This window comes from Coccinella septempunctata, chromosome 1, assembly GCF_907165205.1.
Source record: "Coccinella septempunctata chromosome 1, icCocSept1.1, whole genome shotgun sequence".
Classification (NCBI taxonomy): domain Eukaryota; kingdom Metazoa; phylum Arthropoda; class Insecta; order Coleoptera; family Coccinellidae; genus Coccinella; species Coccinella septempunctata.
In genome coordinates, this window is record NC_058189.1 from 49,122,743 (window position 1) to 49,142,370 (window position 19,628).

A 19,628-nucleotide genomic window follows, 5' to 3' on the forward strand; every position below is an offset into this window, starting at 1 on the left:
TATTGAACTATGATACACAACCCCAAAATTTCGTCTTTCTATCTTCAATAATACAAAAGTTATAGGGGTGAGACACCTTTGAAGAATCTCACGGTAGATTTATCGTTGCAGAATTTCAGTATAGGTACAATTTTTTATACTTCGCCGAGAATTGCATGCATTTATCTGCGTTACCATTATAAACAAAGTTCTGTGATAATTCTGCAGTTTCACTTGGAAAATATTTGCACAGTATTAACCGAGTATCTGGCATTACGTAATGACGAAAATCATTAAGACTCACAATGAAATTTTCCACTCCTAGCATAGTTTACTTATTTAATAAAATATTAATTAGTATCCCAAAGAAAGACATAGGAATTTTATGCGAGATACAGGGAGAATTTATGAATAAAGAAATCGAATTTTTCATATCAGCGAGCATATAGGACAGCATTGCAGGAAAGTAACTTGAAGATGAAATTGTTTAGTATCGTTAAGATCGTCGATGGGTAGATTGAATATCGTTTTTTGCCGCTATTTCTCGGTATGCTATCAGTGAAGCCATTATATCGCATGCTTTAGTCCACAGTGTTAAGGAAATGAGGTTTAGGAAAAAACAAACAGTTGTGTGTTTGTCTTATAAGTTCAAAGTGAGTGGATCAAAAGAAAAGGGAAATTATGCATTTAATTTAAAAGTTCGTGAAATGCTACCTACACGAATCACCTCAATATAATACCTACTCATCATCGGTATTTAGATTTAACAGACTACATATTTAATTCACTTCCTTGGATTTCCTGTATCTTATCGGACTGCCCTACAAGAAAAAAATGCGCACTTTACACCGTTTTATCAAATGTCAGTTCCTGAATTTTTTCGTGTGTTGGATATCCTATATAGTGGGTGGTCTTCATTTTTGGAAATATTTCAGGCCCGAAATTAATTTCAAAAGCTATGAATTTCGAGAATTCATAAAAGAAATCGAACATTCATCTCGATAAATTATGACTATCGGTATATTTCGAATCCAAAATTTCATGTTTATTCAGAATATGATATAAAAATTGAGTATTCTCATTTGAAAAGGCAGGGTGGTATCGTATTTCAACATTTTCGGAACACCTATAAAGCCAAAAACTCAGCTTATGCTCTCTGTAGAGGAGATTCCGCCAAAGTTTTAAACATTCTCCTAGCCCAAAATTTCTTATGGTTATCGACTGATCGGTCGATAACCATAAGAAGGTTGAGTGAGTCAACAGTGCTCGATCGAGCACTGTTGACTCACCCTGTATAAATACAAATTTATTTCAGACAAATTACCCTGAGGAAATTTCGGATCGAAATTTGGAAAATATATTCATGCTATCTGAGGTTCAAAAACTACTTGTGGCAAAATAGATTAAACTTAAAAAATTTGACATATTTATTGAAAAGCAGAGTCTATATGCAATACGGATATATTTTCCCTCGTATTTTTCCAATTTCAACGTTTTATTTGTGAAATTTTTGTACGCAGGGTGTAATTGAAGGTGAGGTTTTTGTTTTCAACAGAAGGTAAAACTGGTCAAAATGAAGCGTTTCACCAAAAATCACCTATACAAAACTTTCAAAATGACAAAGTTGAAAAAGAAATTGAAAATGATTACTGAAATAGATCCCAATACGACCCTAGACCGTTTGTTAGCTGAATTGATCGCAAAGCAGTGGGAAAAATCACCTGATTCGATCATGTGGTTTCGTTTAGGATATTGGCTCGTTCGATATTTACGTGGTAATAAAAGTGGAAACTTGAACACAATTTTATGAAATGGCTCATTTCGATACCAACTAACGGAAGAGACTTAGGACACGAGTAAAAATTATAATAATATTTCAAAATCTCACCAATAAAATTCGTCTAAATCAGGCATGGGCAAACTTTTTGAGGGGAGGGCCAGATAAAATGAAAAATTACCTAGGCGGGCCAAAAAAAAATACACATTTTTACAAGTGATTAACTTTTTTTCGATTTTTACATCCTAGAAAAGTAAAAAAAATGACAAAAATTAATTATTGTTCGGTAGGATACGAAAGAGTATGTGAAAAATGAAACTGTGATCGAGCTTCTAAAAGTTGTGAAATTGGCAGTGATAATGCTGAATGCTAGTCACTTAAGGTGCCAACAGATTACTCTGACGTGACGTGGGCCCAAGTCATAATGCGCATTATTCGAAAATCTAATATAGGATTTTTTGCGGAAGCGTTAAATTAGTCAGACGTGACGTTGACACGTGTATTCCCACGTTCCCACATTGAACGCTTCCGCGCAAAATCCGATGTTAGATTTTTGAATCATGCGCATTATGACATGGGCCCACGTCACGTTAGAGTAATCTGTAGGCACATTTATAGTCGGTTGCTTACGCTGCTATTCATAGTTTCATAGTGGAAAACACCTGTTCACATAACAATATGCAGTTGTTCCCGAGATATTATGATTATTCATTAAATATGCCCACGATACCAGATTCCGCCCGTCATATTTGGTGCTCCTACCTCCAGTAGTAATGTTGTAAATATTAGTCAAAGGTACTTTGAAGGACGAAATTTTTGAAAAATATGTGATATTTTTGTTGCTGTCATCAATGAAAATCAAAAGGTCAAAAATACTTCGAATTACACAGACGTTGACAACGAACCAAACGAAAATTTTAATGCTTGATTCGTTACTAACCATCACGAGCATAATATCATCATCTCAGTAACCGTGCTGTTGACTGCTATAACTCGAGGTCCCAAGACTCCCAAGCAAATCCAAAATAATTTAGTTTAGAATTGAGAGAACTAGAACACTACACCTATGCTAAGTTGCGCGCAAACTTTGCTAAACTAAATTAATGTTAGATCCAATAATTAATACCGTTCTTAAAGCTCAAAAATTTTCATTTAGAAGGAAACCGTTACTTAATCGATTCAAACTACGCAGAATCGAATAATTGAATAGATATTTTCATGTGTTAATCACACTTGAATACTGCCTTCATGTTTGGAGCTCAGCAACAAACCGTTCGTTGCAAGTTTTGTATTCCTTGCATCACTATTTCTGTTCTGTGATGCAGTCGTTGGAACATCGAAGGAGATTTGGCGTTTTTTGCTTTTTCTGGGGATTACAAGAAATAATGCCAGCCGCTGCCAGATGCACACGCAGTACTAAGGCTGAGCCTCGAGCACAACTCTATGCAATTTGAATAACAAATTGGTGGACTTTTATTTGAGGGATTCAGGGATGAAGTGAACCAAGTCCATGCAGCCTAGTTTTGAGATACATGACACATGACATAGAAGTTGTTTATCATCAATTAATTCAAAAGTGACTTCTTTAAATTTGTGTAAAGTGAATGTAAGCATATGCTTATATTCTAACCTAAGTCATGTATCCCAAAACTAGGCTGCATGGACTTGGTTCACTTCAGCAGCTATGAAGCCCCCATTTATCAGTCCTTCTTCCACCTAATACGTTTCCAGCTAATTTGTCGTCTTCGATGTATAATCTTCAACATTTTAAGATGATAATGAACAGTAAGCAACTTACGCTTTGAGACAACTCGGTATTAGGTGACATTGCTTTTCCTTATCAGGCGGTCAAACTTAGAAAACAAAAATACTGGTGATTGTTTCAAAATCTTGACGCGGGCCGGATTAGACTTTCACGTGGGCCGGACCTGGCCCGCGGGCCGTAGTTTGCCCATGCTTAGTCTAAATTATTCACGAATTTTTTCACAATGGGCATCACAATCTTCTTGTTCGAACATTCCAACAATCGTCGTAAAAATGGGATGAAATAGGGAAACATCATAGCACTTTTTAAACATAACTAACATAAGCACTTCCAAGAAACTGCCTCGATTTTCTACATATTTTTTCACCCTAAATTGCACGATACATCAATTATTATTCTCTCAAGTGACCTGATGCCTTTAATCCGATGAACTTGGTACTGAAACATTCATTGTCCAGGCATATGTTTATGTTTTGTTTCGTTTTTGCGATGCTGGAGTCACCTTCCACAGTCGAACTTCTAGGGGTTGTATCTCAGCCATCTTGGATATTTTATATAGACAATTTTTGGTTAAACGACTTATTTTGATAAGTTCAACCTTCTGTCAAAAAAAAGCCTCACCTCTGAAAACACCTTTCAAGAATGATGGACGAATTTCAGGCGTACTCAACTACATGGTCGCCAGTTACAATTTTTTTTGTTAGTAAAATTTCTTGCTTAATAGCATCGTTTCATTCTAAATGTTATGGGTACTACTGTATTCTAAAAAAAAAAATTAAGTGAGGTCGAACACCTCTGTCACTGAATATCAATGCAATCTTTATTCAATTTTCAAATCTACAGAAAACTATAATATATTTTTCAGGCTCTCGATACTACGGATGACCCCCAAACTCAGTCCAAACCTCCCAAAGTACCAATAAGCAATAACGTACTCACACTGCCAGCACAACCTAAACTGAAAACTAACAACGAGCAAACAAAACACGAGGGCAATTTAATATGCAATAACAACGAACCAGCCGATGCCGACAAATCCTTCGAATTAGAAAGACGGACACCAGAAGGTAAAGACAGCGATTCCCTGCTGGAAAGTCCCATAGCGGAATCCAACGAAAACTCCTACACCACAGACGTGAACGGAAAAGTCACCGTGCATGTTGTTGTGACAATAAATGGAAACGGCACACTGGCGGATTTGAAGAAGCAACGAATGCAGATAAGAAACAACAGCGGAGATGTCAGTACTCTATCCTCTCCGGTCAACAGTATACCGGACAACGATTCTGCCACTGTTCCAACAACAGACGTGGTGAGATTCACAGGAGAAACCACCCAAGAAAATGTCGGATACTCAAAGTCAAAAAGATGCTGTGTTATTCAATAGATACTAGAAAAATGACTGTCCGTTTAACTTAATCAAAATTAGTTGTGGATGTGATAAAAGTAACGGCAACTGATTATTTTATGTCTGAAAGTTCCTGCTATTTGCCATTAGGAATTAAAAAAAAACGTTTTAACCAATTTCTACAACGTCAATGGAGCCAGAACTTGTCTCCAATTTTTTATGTTTTTTCGAATTTGAAAGTTTTTCCTTAGAAAAAACTATAAGATAAATCCCAGTTTTCTCCGTCCGATCTGGACTATTTTTATCTTTACTGATAACAAGGAATAGAAACTTCTAGCTGTAGTACCTTAATGATAGAACGTCCACACTCAGTCCTCCTGTCAGTACACGGATTATAAATGTTTCTGGTCCTACCGGCAGGATTTTTTTGTCTGCCAACAGTACCTACACTAGAATTTCCCATAGGCGTAGATACTTTACCTTCCCATCATTAAATTAGCTCAGTACTGAGTTTTACCATGCATTGAGTATAATACTCGATGGTTTTACTCAACAAAATTCGATTAAAAAATTATGATTGATTTTCCTGTATTAGTTTTCCCAAATTTTCCGAATTTTTCTTGGGAACGACATACTCATTCTATTAGCTGAGACGTTTAGTTTTCGAAGTTGTTCAATATATTTGCTATTTTCAATAAACGTACCTAGAGGTACTCATAAAAAAAATTTGAAATAAAATTTATATATTCACCATGCCCGAAAAGACAATATAGTAGGAAAAATTTTGCTGGTAACACACTAAAATATAAGAAAGGGAATCAGCACTGGAATTATTTACCTTGACATTTCTTCAATAATCCCTAATTCATAGGCATTTCCTTCATCAATGTCACAAAGAACAAGAGCTGTGTTGCCAACTACATTCACACCACAGCACTTGTACATTCCTCACCAAATACGAAAAGGCTCCATCTATTTATTCCTTCATCGAAATTAGTAGCTTTTGTGGAAACTTTGTCATTCTGTCTCATTTTGTTTCTCATTTTTGGTGAACGCCTGTGAACGACTGAATGTAAACCTAACAAGTCTTCTTGTTGTTATAATTTGGTATGTACTGGAGCTAGAGAGTCGAAACTTGCACATTTATATTAGGCAAATTTCTGCATTCTTTCGAATGGTGATGATTTAGTCCTTCCAGCGTCCTATGTGAAATTAAACATTTGCTGGCATGTTAAATTGAACTGGCAGCAGACCCATTAGACGTTCTATCATTAACGGTCATTTTATTCATTGTAGATAAAAACACATTGTGTAAATATCAATCGCAAATTCCCCACGATTTATGAGTTGTCCCAAAGAGGCAATAATATACAAATACATTCCAAATATTGTGATAAGTCTTAAATTGTTATATTTGATTCGTGGTATGAGGTTTTCAATTAATGAAAAAAAATCTTATTTGTATATATACCTACTCATATATTTTCTGCCGGTTAAGGCATTTCTTCGATGCATTTCGTTTTGTAGATTTCAGAATATGTACTCGCATTTTTTAATTGTAAATAAGGTTGATAGTGCCTGACACAATTTTACCGTTTTTTTTTGTAATTTTCTTTATTTTTCTTTCATATTCCGGATGAAGTAAATCATTGATTTGAAGAATATCTTCGATAGTTTTTGTTTTCCCGACACATAGAAAACCGCCCATAAAGAAGGGAAAGATAGTCCTTTCTCTTCAACTTTTCATGATACGTTATCGTTATTAAATCTATAATTAAGTTAATAAAATCTCGTAATCACATAGCGTTATAGTATACAGAAAGACAGAAAATGTTTCATATTTTTGTTGAATAATACTGAATACATATACAATCACATCAATATTATGTGGATCTAAACTATTAAAAATCCGTACTAGATAACAATGAGAATAATTTCTTATATAAAATAAATAACCAAATATACAACGAAGTATATAATATGATATGACGATACCACTGGTATGAACAGCAACATTCCTTAAATTTAGGTAAGAAGTTGAAGCAGAACCCTCTTGAAATCACCTGGGGTATCGTTCTGAAAAAAATTGTATCAGTATCGAGAAATAAATTTGAATATCATGTATCGTTGAAGAGGATTTTATAACAGGAGAATATATCTTCTCTGTTTTGAATAGCATATTTATGGAACTTCCAGGGAGTAATTCAGATACATACTGATTCGTTTCTACGATGAAATATGGCAATTCCTCCTCAATCAAGATACGGCAAATAAAAGATTAATAACTGTGTTATAGCCGGTTTACTGGCAATCACGATTTTACGAATTGTGAATAATATCGAAAGTTTTTGGATGAACTCATCAAATAAATGATTCAGGGTGTCCTAGAATTAATGGAAATACTCGGTTCATAGCCTCAAAATAAGATGATAAGTCTTATGGCGTCATCAAGGAAGGTAAGTCTGTTGCAATTTTCTCTCGTTTACGTTTAGGTATATGAATCTAATATAAAATAATATTAACTCAAAGTGCCATAAGAAACGAAAAATTTTTGTGTCGAAAATGTGTTTTTATATATAAAAAGTCAATCTATAAAAAAAGTCCTGAATCAACGTAGGTGAGAGTTTATTGTGATCTTATCAAGATCACATTTGGTTTTATGAATAAAATTAAATGAGATATTTATGGAATCAACAAAAGAGCAAAGACATTTTCATTGTTTTGCGAAATATTTTTAGAAACAAAATCACAGTACAATGCTATTAATTTTGTTAGGAATAATACTACGAAACATCAAGAAGCAAACGACCATGAGAATGAGGGTTGGCCTCTTGGTGTTTTCAAGATTGATTATATTTAGTATCGAATGACAAAAAACTGAGAAAAATCAAACTAGACACATGTAACAAAACATATATTTGATGAGTGAGGTAGATACATACACTTTATTCCTTAAAAATCATAAATATAGAAATTCGGGTTACATCCTAGCGTGCCAATGCAAGTAAAGCGCGTTTATAGTCTCCGGAAGTGTCATTCTGAAAATTATTGAAAGAGGTGAAGAAATTAATATGAGCATGAAATAATCGACATTATATGAGAGGAGATGGAGAGTGAGTATTGATAGGGAGTTATCATGCATCTGTTAGAGCACAACAAACCAATTTGAAGAACACCTCACTTCTATTCTATTCTATCCTATTGAGAGTTAATCACAAAGGGTTATGGGATGTCGATGAAATATAATATATTGGATATCCTATACAGGTGGATCACTTTAAAATACTCATCAGAGTCCTGAACTTTAAATTTTGCATATTTTCATATTTTCTCGTGAAAATTTCAATAAATTTTAAACAAAATAATCAATCATTAATCAATATCATATCATCCAAACAAAATGATACGAATATGAATATTCATATTGATTTGAGTTGATATTTTTTCCAATTCGAAGTTAGTCAGTCAAATAAGGAAGTGGTTTAAAGTCAAAGAACGATAAACACTGAAAAATTCGAAGCGTATTTTCTATTTCCTGTTTTCTGATCTATATGATGAGAAACTTCATAAAATTTGAAAACAAAATTAGTGCCACAATCTTCCTTACCTCGATGCAACTTTCCAATGTTTTATCATACATCTTTTCAAATTCCTGCTTGATGGACCCCAAATCGATTTCCGACCGACTAACAATTATTCTTATAAGTGTATCGTCATCTGTACCCATACCATCCATTGCATCATGAAGTTTTCTGGCAAAAAATATAGCAGGGCCTTGGACACACTCAACTGAAAGATTTCAACACAAAAGTTAAAATAATGGAGGAATTTATTTTATACCTTGATTAAAATCCTCAAATAAATTTCATATCAAGGATGAGAAAATATGAAATTAATTAGAATAGATTTTCCGCAACAACATAATAATTCCATGGAAAAGAAAATCACAATATGTATTTTTGCTTTGGCTGGAACTTCGGGGGGTAATTAACCCCCCTCCCCTCCAGGAAAGAATTTTTCACACTAAATCTTCGAATGGAAACGATCTAAACCCCCCCCCGAATTGCTCTCTGGATACGCCCCTGATGTAGCGCCCTATTGGGGCGGCATAACAGTATTTGCACGCGGGCGCTCAGACAGCTAGCGGCGGGCCTGGATTCGGCCCTGAGAATCTGTGGATCTTTTGAACAGAGTTGTATTCAGCCTGAAATTTCACCGATACTTTTTGATTTTTGAACATCAAATTACTCGACAACGGCGCATTACACGAGAAACTATGAAGAATACTTTTATTTTATAAAAGGTTCAAATATTCATAAGATGGCGTCCAACTAAGTTTCAAGAGTAAGTTTCTTCGAAGTTTCGGTATTTTTATGATATGTAATGGTCATAATGAGAAAACTGGAAACTGGAAGACGTTGGTAATATCTTGTGTTCGAACCCGAATACAGCCAGTAATTCCAAGTTTCGTCACGATCGAACTCACCTACTGCTAATAGTGCATCCAAAAAATCCCCACTCAATTCATGCTTCAATGCTTGTTCGATGGTGTTTCCTGAAATTTCCTTGTATTCTTCAAATATTCTTCGAAGTTGTGCAAAACTCTCATGCGCAAGCACTTTGTAGAAGATGCTTTCCTCAGTTCCAAGTTGTCCTTCACCCCCTGCGTAAAGTTCTTCTGCCTTAGCTCTTGCATCGCCGTCATCTATATCGTTGCAGTCGTTTCTTGTTTTCGTCAAGATCAACGTTAGGAAACGTCCCAGGTTGCCTGATGTTTCTGAGCATACTTGCTCCACTAGGGGCCTCTCATACACTGGAGATAAAGCAGATAGATAATTAATGATTTGATGACACGTATTTTTGTATATTGAAATGTTTCACATTTCAAATATAAACTGCTCCACAAGAGTTAGGGATATCGTATTCAATCTTTTTTAAAAGTATGTAATCTTCGAGAAAATAGCTGTAAAATCATTTAAAACTCAATAACAACTTGAATCGATCCAATAAAAATCAGTATGAGACATTTCGTCAATCTGGTCGCCTTTTTTCTGAAGTTTGGTTCTTTGCATATGCTTCATGAATGTTTTTATTTTGAAATGAAGTCAGTTTATCAACGGCTTCGATTTGAAACGAGTTTTCTGAAAATGCCAAGACGTAAATTAACAAATGCTGAGGCTAATGGGGCTATCGGAATGCTACAAGGTGGCCTAACTCAGGTTGTTGTAGCGGAAAAAAAAAACAACAAAAAACGAAAAACAACACCTGCTCAGGATCGTTTCGGCGAGAAGAAACCCTATATCTACGTGTGGTATGCTACGGAATAGGTACTCTTCAAAAGTTTCCATCGAAACCATCAGACGACGTTTGAGAGAGGTGAATCTAGGTTTTAGACGCCCATTAAGAGGAGTTCCATTAACACGTGACCATAAGCGTCAAAGACTGGAATGGGCGAGGCAACATATCAATTGGAACGATCAATGGCGTAGTGGCCTTTTCACTGATGAATCCAGATTTGGACGATTTTCAGATTCTCGAAGAATAAGGGTATGGACAATCCCACGCATACCCCGTAATCGTCGCTATGTCCAAGAAGTCCATGCATTCCGAGGGGGTAGTGTTATGGTATAGGCCGGGATATATTTCAACGGGCGCACAGATCTACACATTTGTCCTGGGAATATGACCGCCTGACACTATAGGGAGCATGTCATTGACAATGCTGTGCCAAATTTTCACGCTGCTATTGGTGAAACTTTTCAATTTCTAGACGATAATGCTAGACCGAACCAGCCATAGTTGAGAATGCACGCGAGGAGCTTGTTATTCCACATTTACCAATACCTCCGCACTCACCAGATTTGAATTGCATAGAACATGCATGGGATATGCTCCAAAGAAGATTAGATAATCATCAACCTACCCCAGAATCCTTAAATGATCTGGAAGAGCTTCTGCCCCGTTTATGGAACCAAATTCCTCAAGAATTGCTCAAAAACCTCGTGTGTAGTATGCAAAGATGTCAAGCTGTTATTGATTCCTGTGGAGGCCATACATTGTATTGATAGTCTTAAAATGCTTGAATTCTCTGGGAATAAAATTTCGTTACTCGATTTTTCTCAACCACCCTGTATACGCTGCAGACCTACAGCCTAAAATTAATTTGCAACTTGAAATCATATTAATATGAATTTTCATCACAAAAATCTTATTTTAACTATCTATATTTTTTTGCAATTTGTCAATATCCGCAACTCATGTGGAGCAGTTTACTTAGAGAGTAGGTTGGATGTTAAGAACTTAAAAAATTTCTGCGTTTTCCTCTAGGACGTCCATAAATACCTGTTTTTGTGCTTCAGTGGAAAACTATTCAGAAATATTCTACCTGCGCGTGCCTCAAAATAAACGCGAAACAACTAGGCTGTGTTATCTGGTATCAACTTACATGCTTCATAGCACTCAACGATTTTTTCGATTTCCTCATTGGATTTCGAGCATATTATTTCTATGAGTGTACCCTCGTTTGTTCCAGCTCCGTTCATCGCGTTTTTCAGTTCTTTACAGAGATATTCATGGGGAGGCATCAGTAGAGCAACAATCACTTTTTCGAAATTACCTCCAAGTTCACCTTTCACGTCTTCAATAAGATCCTGGAAAAAATTTAATATAATTTTGATATCTCACGCTGTGTGGGCATTCATTGGAAATTACGATTGAATTTATGTACGAACCCTCTCGAGAACGTTTTTGAAATGTTCCGCAATAGCTTGACGTTGCTGGTTGGATCTATGTGTTAGGATCTCTATAATCATGTCTTCATCTGTGCCCAGACCATCCATGGCACCTCTGAGGATCTCTGCATCATCTGCAGCACTGAAATTTGGGGCTGGATGCACGGTTGGGACCCCCTGGAAGAAGCCGTTTAGATTGCATTGATTCGCATAGTCTTGATGATCCAATTAAAAAAAACTTTACACAGGGTGTGTGGCGTAATGAATGGATAATATGGTACCTACGGGTAGAGGATGTTAGGGCGGTTTAGAAAAATATGTTTTATGTCCCTAGGTATATTCGAAAATTTAAAAAAACTACACCTTTTGTGTATCGAATGTAATTGCGGCTCATCAATGGTTATTCCTAGCTGAGATCTAACTCAAAGTTCCTGTTAAGTTTCCTAACAACCTAACGTGGTGTATAAAGAATAAGGTTTCCTGAGTGACAAAGTAAGAAAAAACATGTGATTCTGAAATGAAACATGGTCACTGTATTTCCATTAATAGGTACAAAATAAATTTCTACTGCAATGAGTCGAAGCATAGTTTAACGCAAACCTTGTTTTTAAAATATTTAGCATCCGAAATGAGACATGCATGAGCAGAATAAAGCAATCATTCATTAGAAGGTGTAGAACATGTATTAGAGCTTATAGTGCCACTTTGAACACCTTTTGTAAAACTTAGCCTTCTTTGGGGCAACCTTATAGATAGGATTTTTAAAGATGGTCCACACACCCTGCCATAACTCAAGCAAAGAATAAACGAAGAAATCCGCGCCATACCGCTTGGAGTACCAACTTGAGTACAAAAACTGAATTTCCTTCCTCCTCCCAATTCGAAATTCGAATAACTTCTACAACTTTCTTGTAGCCATTTCCTTAAGATAAGATTCCAATGTGATTAAGGTCGAACAATGTTGGCAAACAATTTTGAGTCAAATTAGGTGAATATGATTCAAGAACAATTGTTTCAATGGAAGAAAGTCTAGAATACTTTCTGTTTCAGTTAATTGAAGCGATTCTTCATTAAGAGTTGATAATATAATAATGAAAATATTTTTTTCCCTTATCGATAACCCGGTTCCTAAATGTTTTACGTAGCCCTTAATATTCAGATTTGAAGGGAGTTAAATGTTTGTGATAAATATACGAAGATGTATTGATATCTAGTAACCTAGACCCGTGTTTCTTGCATAAAAAAATATTGCGTTACCGTAGCAACGAACAATAACTCATTAGAAGTGTCAGAGTGAAGTTTGAGGTCAAAAACCAATAAATTAAAAGAAAGAAGATGTCCACCGAAATTGTGAAAATTGAAGTATCGATCCATCATCAGGTATCTATATTTAAAAGGGTTAAGAGGTAAGCAGATTTACGAAGATATGCTAACACCCTTGGTGATCAATATCCTTCGTATGCGACCCTGAAAAATTGGACTGCAAGCTTCAAAAGAGGTAAATTTTCCATTGAAGATGATGACCGATCGGGAAGGCCAGTTTGCCCGAAAATATCGATGCAGTTCATGACATGATTTTATCAGACCGTCGAATTGGGCTAAAACGGATATCTGAATATTTCATACGAACGCGTTCATCATAAAGTTCACATCAATTTGGACATGAGAAAAATTGCTGTTAAATGGATACCCATATGTTTGAATATTGACCAAAAGCGTGCAAGGGTAGAGGCATCGCGTTCGATCTGTGCTCGATTTGAAAACGATGTAGACTTCTTAAATCGAATTGTCACTATGGATGAGACTTGGGTACATTTCTAGGATCCAGAAACAAAGCAACAATAGATGGAATGGCGACACTCTGGTTCTCCAAGACCTAAGAAGTTTCGTGTCCAAATATCCGCTGGAAAAGTTCTTGCTTCAGTTTTTTGGGATTGCCATGGACTAATTATGATTGATTTTTTGGATAAGGGTAGAACAATAACCGGAGATTACCTACTATTTGACATTACTGACCACTCTACGTGAAAAAATTAAAGAGAAAAGACGCGGAAAGCTATCCAAAGGTGTTTTGTTTTTGCAGTACAACGCCCCTGCACACAAATCTCATGTTGCGATGCAACAAAAGATTCGTGATTTAGGGTTTGAATTACTAGTACACCCCCCTTATTCACCAGATTTGGCTCTATCCAACTATCATCTCTTTCCTCAACTGAAAAAAAGTTTAAAAGGTCGTAAATGTTCTTCCAACGAGGAGGTAATAAAAGCCATGGAGGTCTGGTTTACAGAGCAAGAAGAAACATTTTTTTTAAAGGTCTAGGGACGTTGCAGGTTCGCTGTAATAAATTTATCCAAAGGAGGAGAATATGTTGAGTAATAAAATATTTTGACATTGAAATTTTGTTTGGTTCTATAGTAGGCTAAGAATTTTTCAATATATCCATGTACCTATATACAATATTAAAGAAAAATTAGCGCGTTCATATAAATAATTATATGAGTATAATTCATGTATACATACAATTGTTATATAGGGCGACCTGACCATAACAATGAACAAAACGATAATTCGGTTAAAGTTCTGCAAAAATGATTTTCTTTGTTGAAGAATATTACTTTTCTGAATTCTTTCAACTCCCTAGTTTTGTGGCTTTCTTCAGTTTCGACGAAACTTGGATTTGTAATATTCATTCAATTATTTCTGCAAGTCACCCTGTATTTCATTGATATTGATTAATTTCTCCATCAAAATGTAAATAGGTATGCATAGTGATTTCAATGGGAAAATTTCTGAGGTTATCATATTATATTAGTAGGTAATCAACACAAGGATGAATCATTATGTTGACTAATATATCTGGCAAGGTCAAAGTCTGACTACAACAGAATATTTAGTTGGGATCTCCGTATTCTTACGTAGACTACTAGTCTCAATTACAGGAAAGAAAATAATACTGAAAATATCACTACTAAATTAATTATTTCCAATTTCCTTTTATTAACCACCTTTCATTCTTCATAAAACTCCATAGGTTCTATATGTGAGAGTTCCATGAACTTGCAGCAAAAATGTAAGAAGGGATTACCAATCCTTAGAAACAGTTGAAACCTGATTCTCCGAAACCTTGGAGTGTTCGTCAAAAAACTTGAATAAATTATTCAATCATTTCCTTTATCGAAAGTTGCAATATGTAATGCGATACCAAATCAAAGTCTTATGATTGATTCGAATTGAATCTTCGGACGAGTTGAGAATTTCCAAAATGCAGGCCCGGTGTCCAAGGTCTTTGACATCTACGCAAGGGCGTCGCGACATTTCACGGTTTGCTTTGAACAGCAATTTTATTAATTTTAAGAGGGGTATACAAATATTCGTTCTTGTTATCAACTTTCCGAGGTGCAATTATCTCTTTTATGAATTTCCACATGAAGAAATTTCTCGAAAAGTCTCGCCATTGGCTACAATTCGTAACCCGTTCAAATTGAAAAAAGGCTGCCGTTTTTTCTACAAAAGTGAAGACTATTGTAATATCCGCAACTTTTACCTATCGTTCAAGTGTTCCGGCAACACCCCACATTCCGGTTGTCTTTCCCCTTTTCCGACTACGGATGGCGAGAAAGTCCCGTGGTATAAACTCCTCTTAACGTTTAAAGAAACTAGACAGCAAATAAAGAGGGACAGCTGCGAAAAAACTGTCCACGGTTGACTAGCTATTACTTCGACATTACTTTTTTGATGTTGGATTTTTACCAGCGATGCAAAGTTCCTTTGCCTGTATGCCACTGGCGTATATTTCAATCACTTCTAGTTGTACAGGGTGTATATTCTATGTAGAGCAGCCGATAACAATACCGCAATTCTGTTTCTAGTGAAACTCGACTCTTTTTTGGAACAATTAATAGAAAAACCAATCTTCATCCAATAACCTATAATAAAAATGATGAATAGCATTGACGTGCATTAGGGGACATTAACCCAATTTGAGTGAAATGTCCAGAGCTTACAGTTTGAAAGGTAAACTGAAGTGCTGATTTTGTTCTTATGAGGATGATAATACTTGCTTTCATGAAGCGTAATTGATTAATAGTTAGGGCGCCGAAGAGGGAAATTCGGGATTTATTCGAGCGATTAATATCAGGGGACATACCTTGGACCCTGTACCTGAGTACCTCTACCAAAAATTAGACCTGTCGTCTAGGACAGCCTGTCAGAATATTAAAAAAAAACGATCATTGTACATACTCGAGCGTATCAGATTAAGATATATGTGGTTAATTACATGTTGAAAAGTATATTCTCTTAATCTGACAATTTAAGCGTGTCGAAAATGTATGGGAGGGCGCCAAAGTTGCAAAAAAAAAGTCCCGTGTACATTCTCGTGCGCGGTGGCGTTTTTTCTTATTTTGAAGCTAATGATTGGAGAATAACGGAAAAAATATAATCTGACTGTTTTAGCAAGCCGAAACGAAAAAAATTGGCCATAAAGGTCCAAAAATCAGTTTTTTCGAATTATCTCCTCCCCTGGGCTTCAAATATTTTTCGTATTCATTATAAAAGTTGTAGAGCATAACATTTTCTACAAATTTTGTCCTTAGCAATTTTTTCTACCTTCGAACGTTTTTGAGATATATGGCGATTAATGCGAGGTGTTTAGCGATACATGCTGAAGCGAAAATTCACTCGTTGGAAAATAGTACATTCTAAGGTTCAGTCAAAGGCTAATTTCGAAATTGACATCATAGAAATACCATCTCATTTTGACAATTGGATGAATGTAGATTAGACTGGGATTTTACATTGACCTTGCCCTTTCCCATGTGTGGCTAAGCTCCTCGCTCTTATCGCCCTCTAACTCGAGAACGGTTGAAAGTATGTAAAATTGCTTCAGACAAAAGTTGTGTAGAATTTTATTATCTACAACTCTCATAATGAATACAAAAACGATTAGAGGTACAGGCAGGGGAATATCAGAAAAAAAAAGCATTTTTATCATCTTCAAAGTGTCAGATTAAGAAATCCCCTCCTGATTAGTGTCAGATTAATGGATCAACACGTCTACAACACCGAGATTAACCATCTGTATGAAAATCGGACACGCTCGAGTTTGTACAAGTAACGATTTTTTTTACATTTTCAAAGGACCGCTGTGACCTTGCGTCACTTCCAAATTGTCAGTACCTTGAAAAGTAGCTTCCTTTCGGTCCAATTAACATATCCTCCAAAAATCTGACACGTTGAAAAAAATTTTTTTTTTTACCATTTTCAACTCTTCCGTACGGCTAGTCCCACCGCGCAAACTCTCAGATAAGCATGAATTCAATATCAGAGACAGGTAGAGCATATACAGTATCTTAATCTGACACGCTCGAGTATGTACACCTGACGATTTTTTTTACATCTTTGAGACCCTGCAGACGCTTTCCCCACCGCTGAAAGTGAATACATCATAAAACCTGTTTTCTTTGTACCATCTAATCTTCAAAATCCACTAGGTGTCCACGACGCTCGAGTAAATCCCGATTTAGCATCGTCGGCTCCCCAACTATAATATGTAAATAGGTATCTTATAATCGTAGTGAATTTCCTTCCAGATCCCTATATTTGATAAACTATGGACAAGGTGATCATCTAAAAAAAAAGTCATTTTATATTGTATTATTTAATTTCGAGCATGCCAACGCAGTTTCAGGGAATCATTCAGCATTCAGGATTTAGAGGACGACAAAGACCTCTCTAAAAATACTTGTTTCGCGTAGCTTTCTCTCTATTTTGCTGAAATGTTGGCATATTTATCATGTTTCTAGACGTCGAGTATTGAATGCATAAGATTGAAATTATCCTATTTCAACAAGGACACATCCTTTGACAAAGTGCAATGAACTTTATAGTCTTTCACCTCTCAGCTGAATTCATATGGAAATCTTTCCAATGATGGAAAGAAAGCGGTATTTTTAATTCCAATTTGAATTCGACGAATTTGAACCCATTACAATTATAGCAATAAAACTCAGGAAAACTTCTTATAAAATTGGAGATTTCGATTTTTTATAACACATGTCCTCTTTTACACGCCACTGCTGTTTTTCATGTTCATAGAAAGGTGTTCCTTGATGCAGTTTACACCTAATTTATAATTTTTTTTAAAGAAGAGAAATTCCAGGAGAAATCTCGGAACATAGATACAAGGAATGGAAAATAAACATTTTTTGTTGTCCAAAGACTGGAGCGAGATAGTTGCTTAGTGTCGCCAATCACAATTCAGATAATTGAATCTCACATCATTTTCACGTCAATTTTCCGTAAAAAAAGGTAGAAGCTATATAAATTTATTTATTTTATGCCACTGCCGTAGTGTCGCGCTAGACAGAGAAGCATCGAATGTTTGTACCACAACAAATACATTCATTGCACGTCAATGTCGATTCCATGTACTTATGTTCTGAGGGAGAAATGACAAAGAAGTCCAAAGGTATTGATCTAGCAATCCTGCACTAACTTAAAGAAGCTTTGTAAGTTCCCCACTATTGCTAAATCCTTAGCCAATAAATCGATATGCATTAGGATTAGAGATTACAAAGCGCAAATGAGCAATTTCGAACCAAAACGATTGCCTCCCTTAGAATAATCGGAAATTTTTCATTTTGGTTTATTTTTCCTAAATTCAGCAGGTATGATAAACCAACGAAACAAAAAACACTCAGATAAATGAATCAATTATACAATTTCATGATGATATGTGTTAGAGTTACCACACCCCTTCTTTGGCCTATATGACGCAACCTACCACCTTATTCCATTTTATGATTAGCATTATCAACATGATCTTTTCATTCCCATCCCAAATCGTTCATTAATTATAAAAGGGGTTATTTTATACTTCATGAATTTGGAGGCTTGAAATCAATTAGGAGGAGAGTCCCTGATGAAAAATAAACGGCATGTTAAAAATTATTGCATTGAGTTACTTATATACAGAATGAGTCTTTGACTCGTATAAATATTTCAACAAAAGAAACATCTTCTACCATTTTTTTCCGATTCGGCTTGGTTAAAAAGATAAAGGCTGTTGAAAAACTATAAAAAAAATCTATTTTTAATTCTCACAAACGGTTTTATCGAATGAAATGAATTTCGGAATATAGTTTTTTATTGATTCGATGGATCTTTTCTCATGATCCCCATTACCTGCCATAAAATTACAAAAAATTGATAGAATCCAATTCCTGAAACGAAGTTGTACACTATTTAATGAATTATATAAACGTTTTGTATAATAAAAGTTTTCTTCATATTTTCTTGTATAATACGTCTCTTTCGAGTACCTACCTAATTTGTTCAAAAATTAAAAAGTATATCTAAAATTTGAAAAATTGGATACTTTGGCTGAATATAGCTCTGTTTAACAGATCTACAGATGTGTAGTGTCACAGATTCAGCTTGTTGAATCTACTGTTGAAGTATTTTTACGAGTCAAAGACACCCTGTTTAGCTCGAATTGCATCGAAAAATTATCTCCGTGTTATAGCCAATGCAGCTAACATCTCAATAATAATAATTCTGAATCAAATAATCACAGGAAGCACTGAACGGATGCGACTTCACGAATGTACTGTACACAATAATTGCGAGTATTATCTAAGAATATAATCGGTATGAATTGATTCCAACTCTCGAAATAGATCCACTCTAACCTATACTTACCCCGAAATATTTTGTGCACATTGTCGATGGAAATTGGAAATCTGCAAACACAGAAAAAAAACGTTGTTATTCGTTGTACGGTTTTCTACCTCAGACTGAATAAAGTGACATCAAAACACTCCTTCCTACTCCCATTCGATCGCGTGATGAACATTGCAAACCGTAACGTAAATGTGATATCATGTCATGGATGGGAGAATTAAAGGTGAGTCACACTGGTGGCATTCACTTCTTCAATTTCCTTCCAACAAACCTTCCAAATTCCTAATCAACCATGAACTATGCAGATTTACAATTTTTGAAATATATTGAGTGAAATTTTTTAT

At 35.5% G+C, this 19,628-nt stretch overlaps 2 protein-coding genes across 7 annotated transcripts in view; one reads left to right on the top strand and one right to left on the bottom strand.

The window, feature by feature from the left end:
• The window catches only part of LOC123308776 (protein phosphatase 1 regulatory inhibitor subunit 16B), a 31,791-nt gene extending 25,258 nt beyond the window's left edge, over positions 1-6,533 (top strand). For all 5 annotated transcript variants that reach the window (XM_044891611.1, XM_044891629.1, XM_044891634.1 and 2 more), the window contains exon 8: positions 4,387-6,533. In XM_044891611.1, the coding sequence (XP_044747546.1) occupies positions 4,387-4,908 (522 nt within the window). In that variant the 3' untranslated portion in view covers positions 4,909-6,533. The remainder of the gene's footprint in view (positions 1-4,386) is intronic.
• A 301-nt stretch (positions 6,534-6,834) lies between these two features.
• Positions 6,835-19,463, bottom strand: LOC123308800 (annexin B10). Of its 2 annotated transcripts, XM_044891653.1 has the most exons (7): positions 19,303-19,463; positions 11,601-11,777; positions 11,315-11,519; positions 9,356-9,682; positions 8,477-8,658; positions 7,812-7,907; positions 6,835-6,945 (listed from the first exon to the last, which is right to left on the bottom strand). In XM_044891653.1, the coding sequence occupies exons 1-6, from the start codon at positions 19,321-19,323 to the stop codon at positions 7,857-7,859; spliced, it is 963 nt and encodes a 320-aa protein (XP_044747588.1). In that variant the 5' UTR covers positions 19,324-19,463; the 3' UTR covers positions 6,835-6,945; positions 7,812-7,856. The 2 variants fall into 2 exon arrangements, with proteins under 2 accessions (XP_044747588.1, XP_044747592.1); XM_044891657.1 differs by lacking the exon at positions 7,812-7,907.
• Between the last annotated feature and the right edge of the window lie 165 nt (positions 19,464-19,628).

What these genes read in the sequence shown, in the direction of transcription:
- LOC123308800 (XM_044891657.1), bottom strand. Translation starts at nt 19,323, where the DNA reads ATGTGCACAAAATATTTCGGG. An exon ending in TCAAAAACGTTCTCGAGAGG is followed by an intron (nt 11,520 to 11,600) that starts GTTCGTACATAA and finishes AATTTTTTCCAG; the next exon opens with GATCTTATTGAAGACGTGAA. An exon ending in CGTTGAGTGCTATGAAGCAT is followed by an intron (nt 9,683 to 11,314) that starts GTAAGTTGATAC and finishes CTTTATCTCCAG; the next exon opens with TGTATGAGAGGCCCCTAGTG.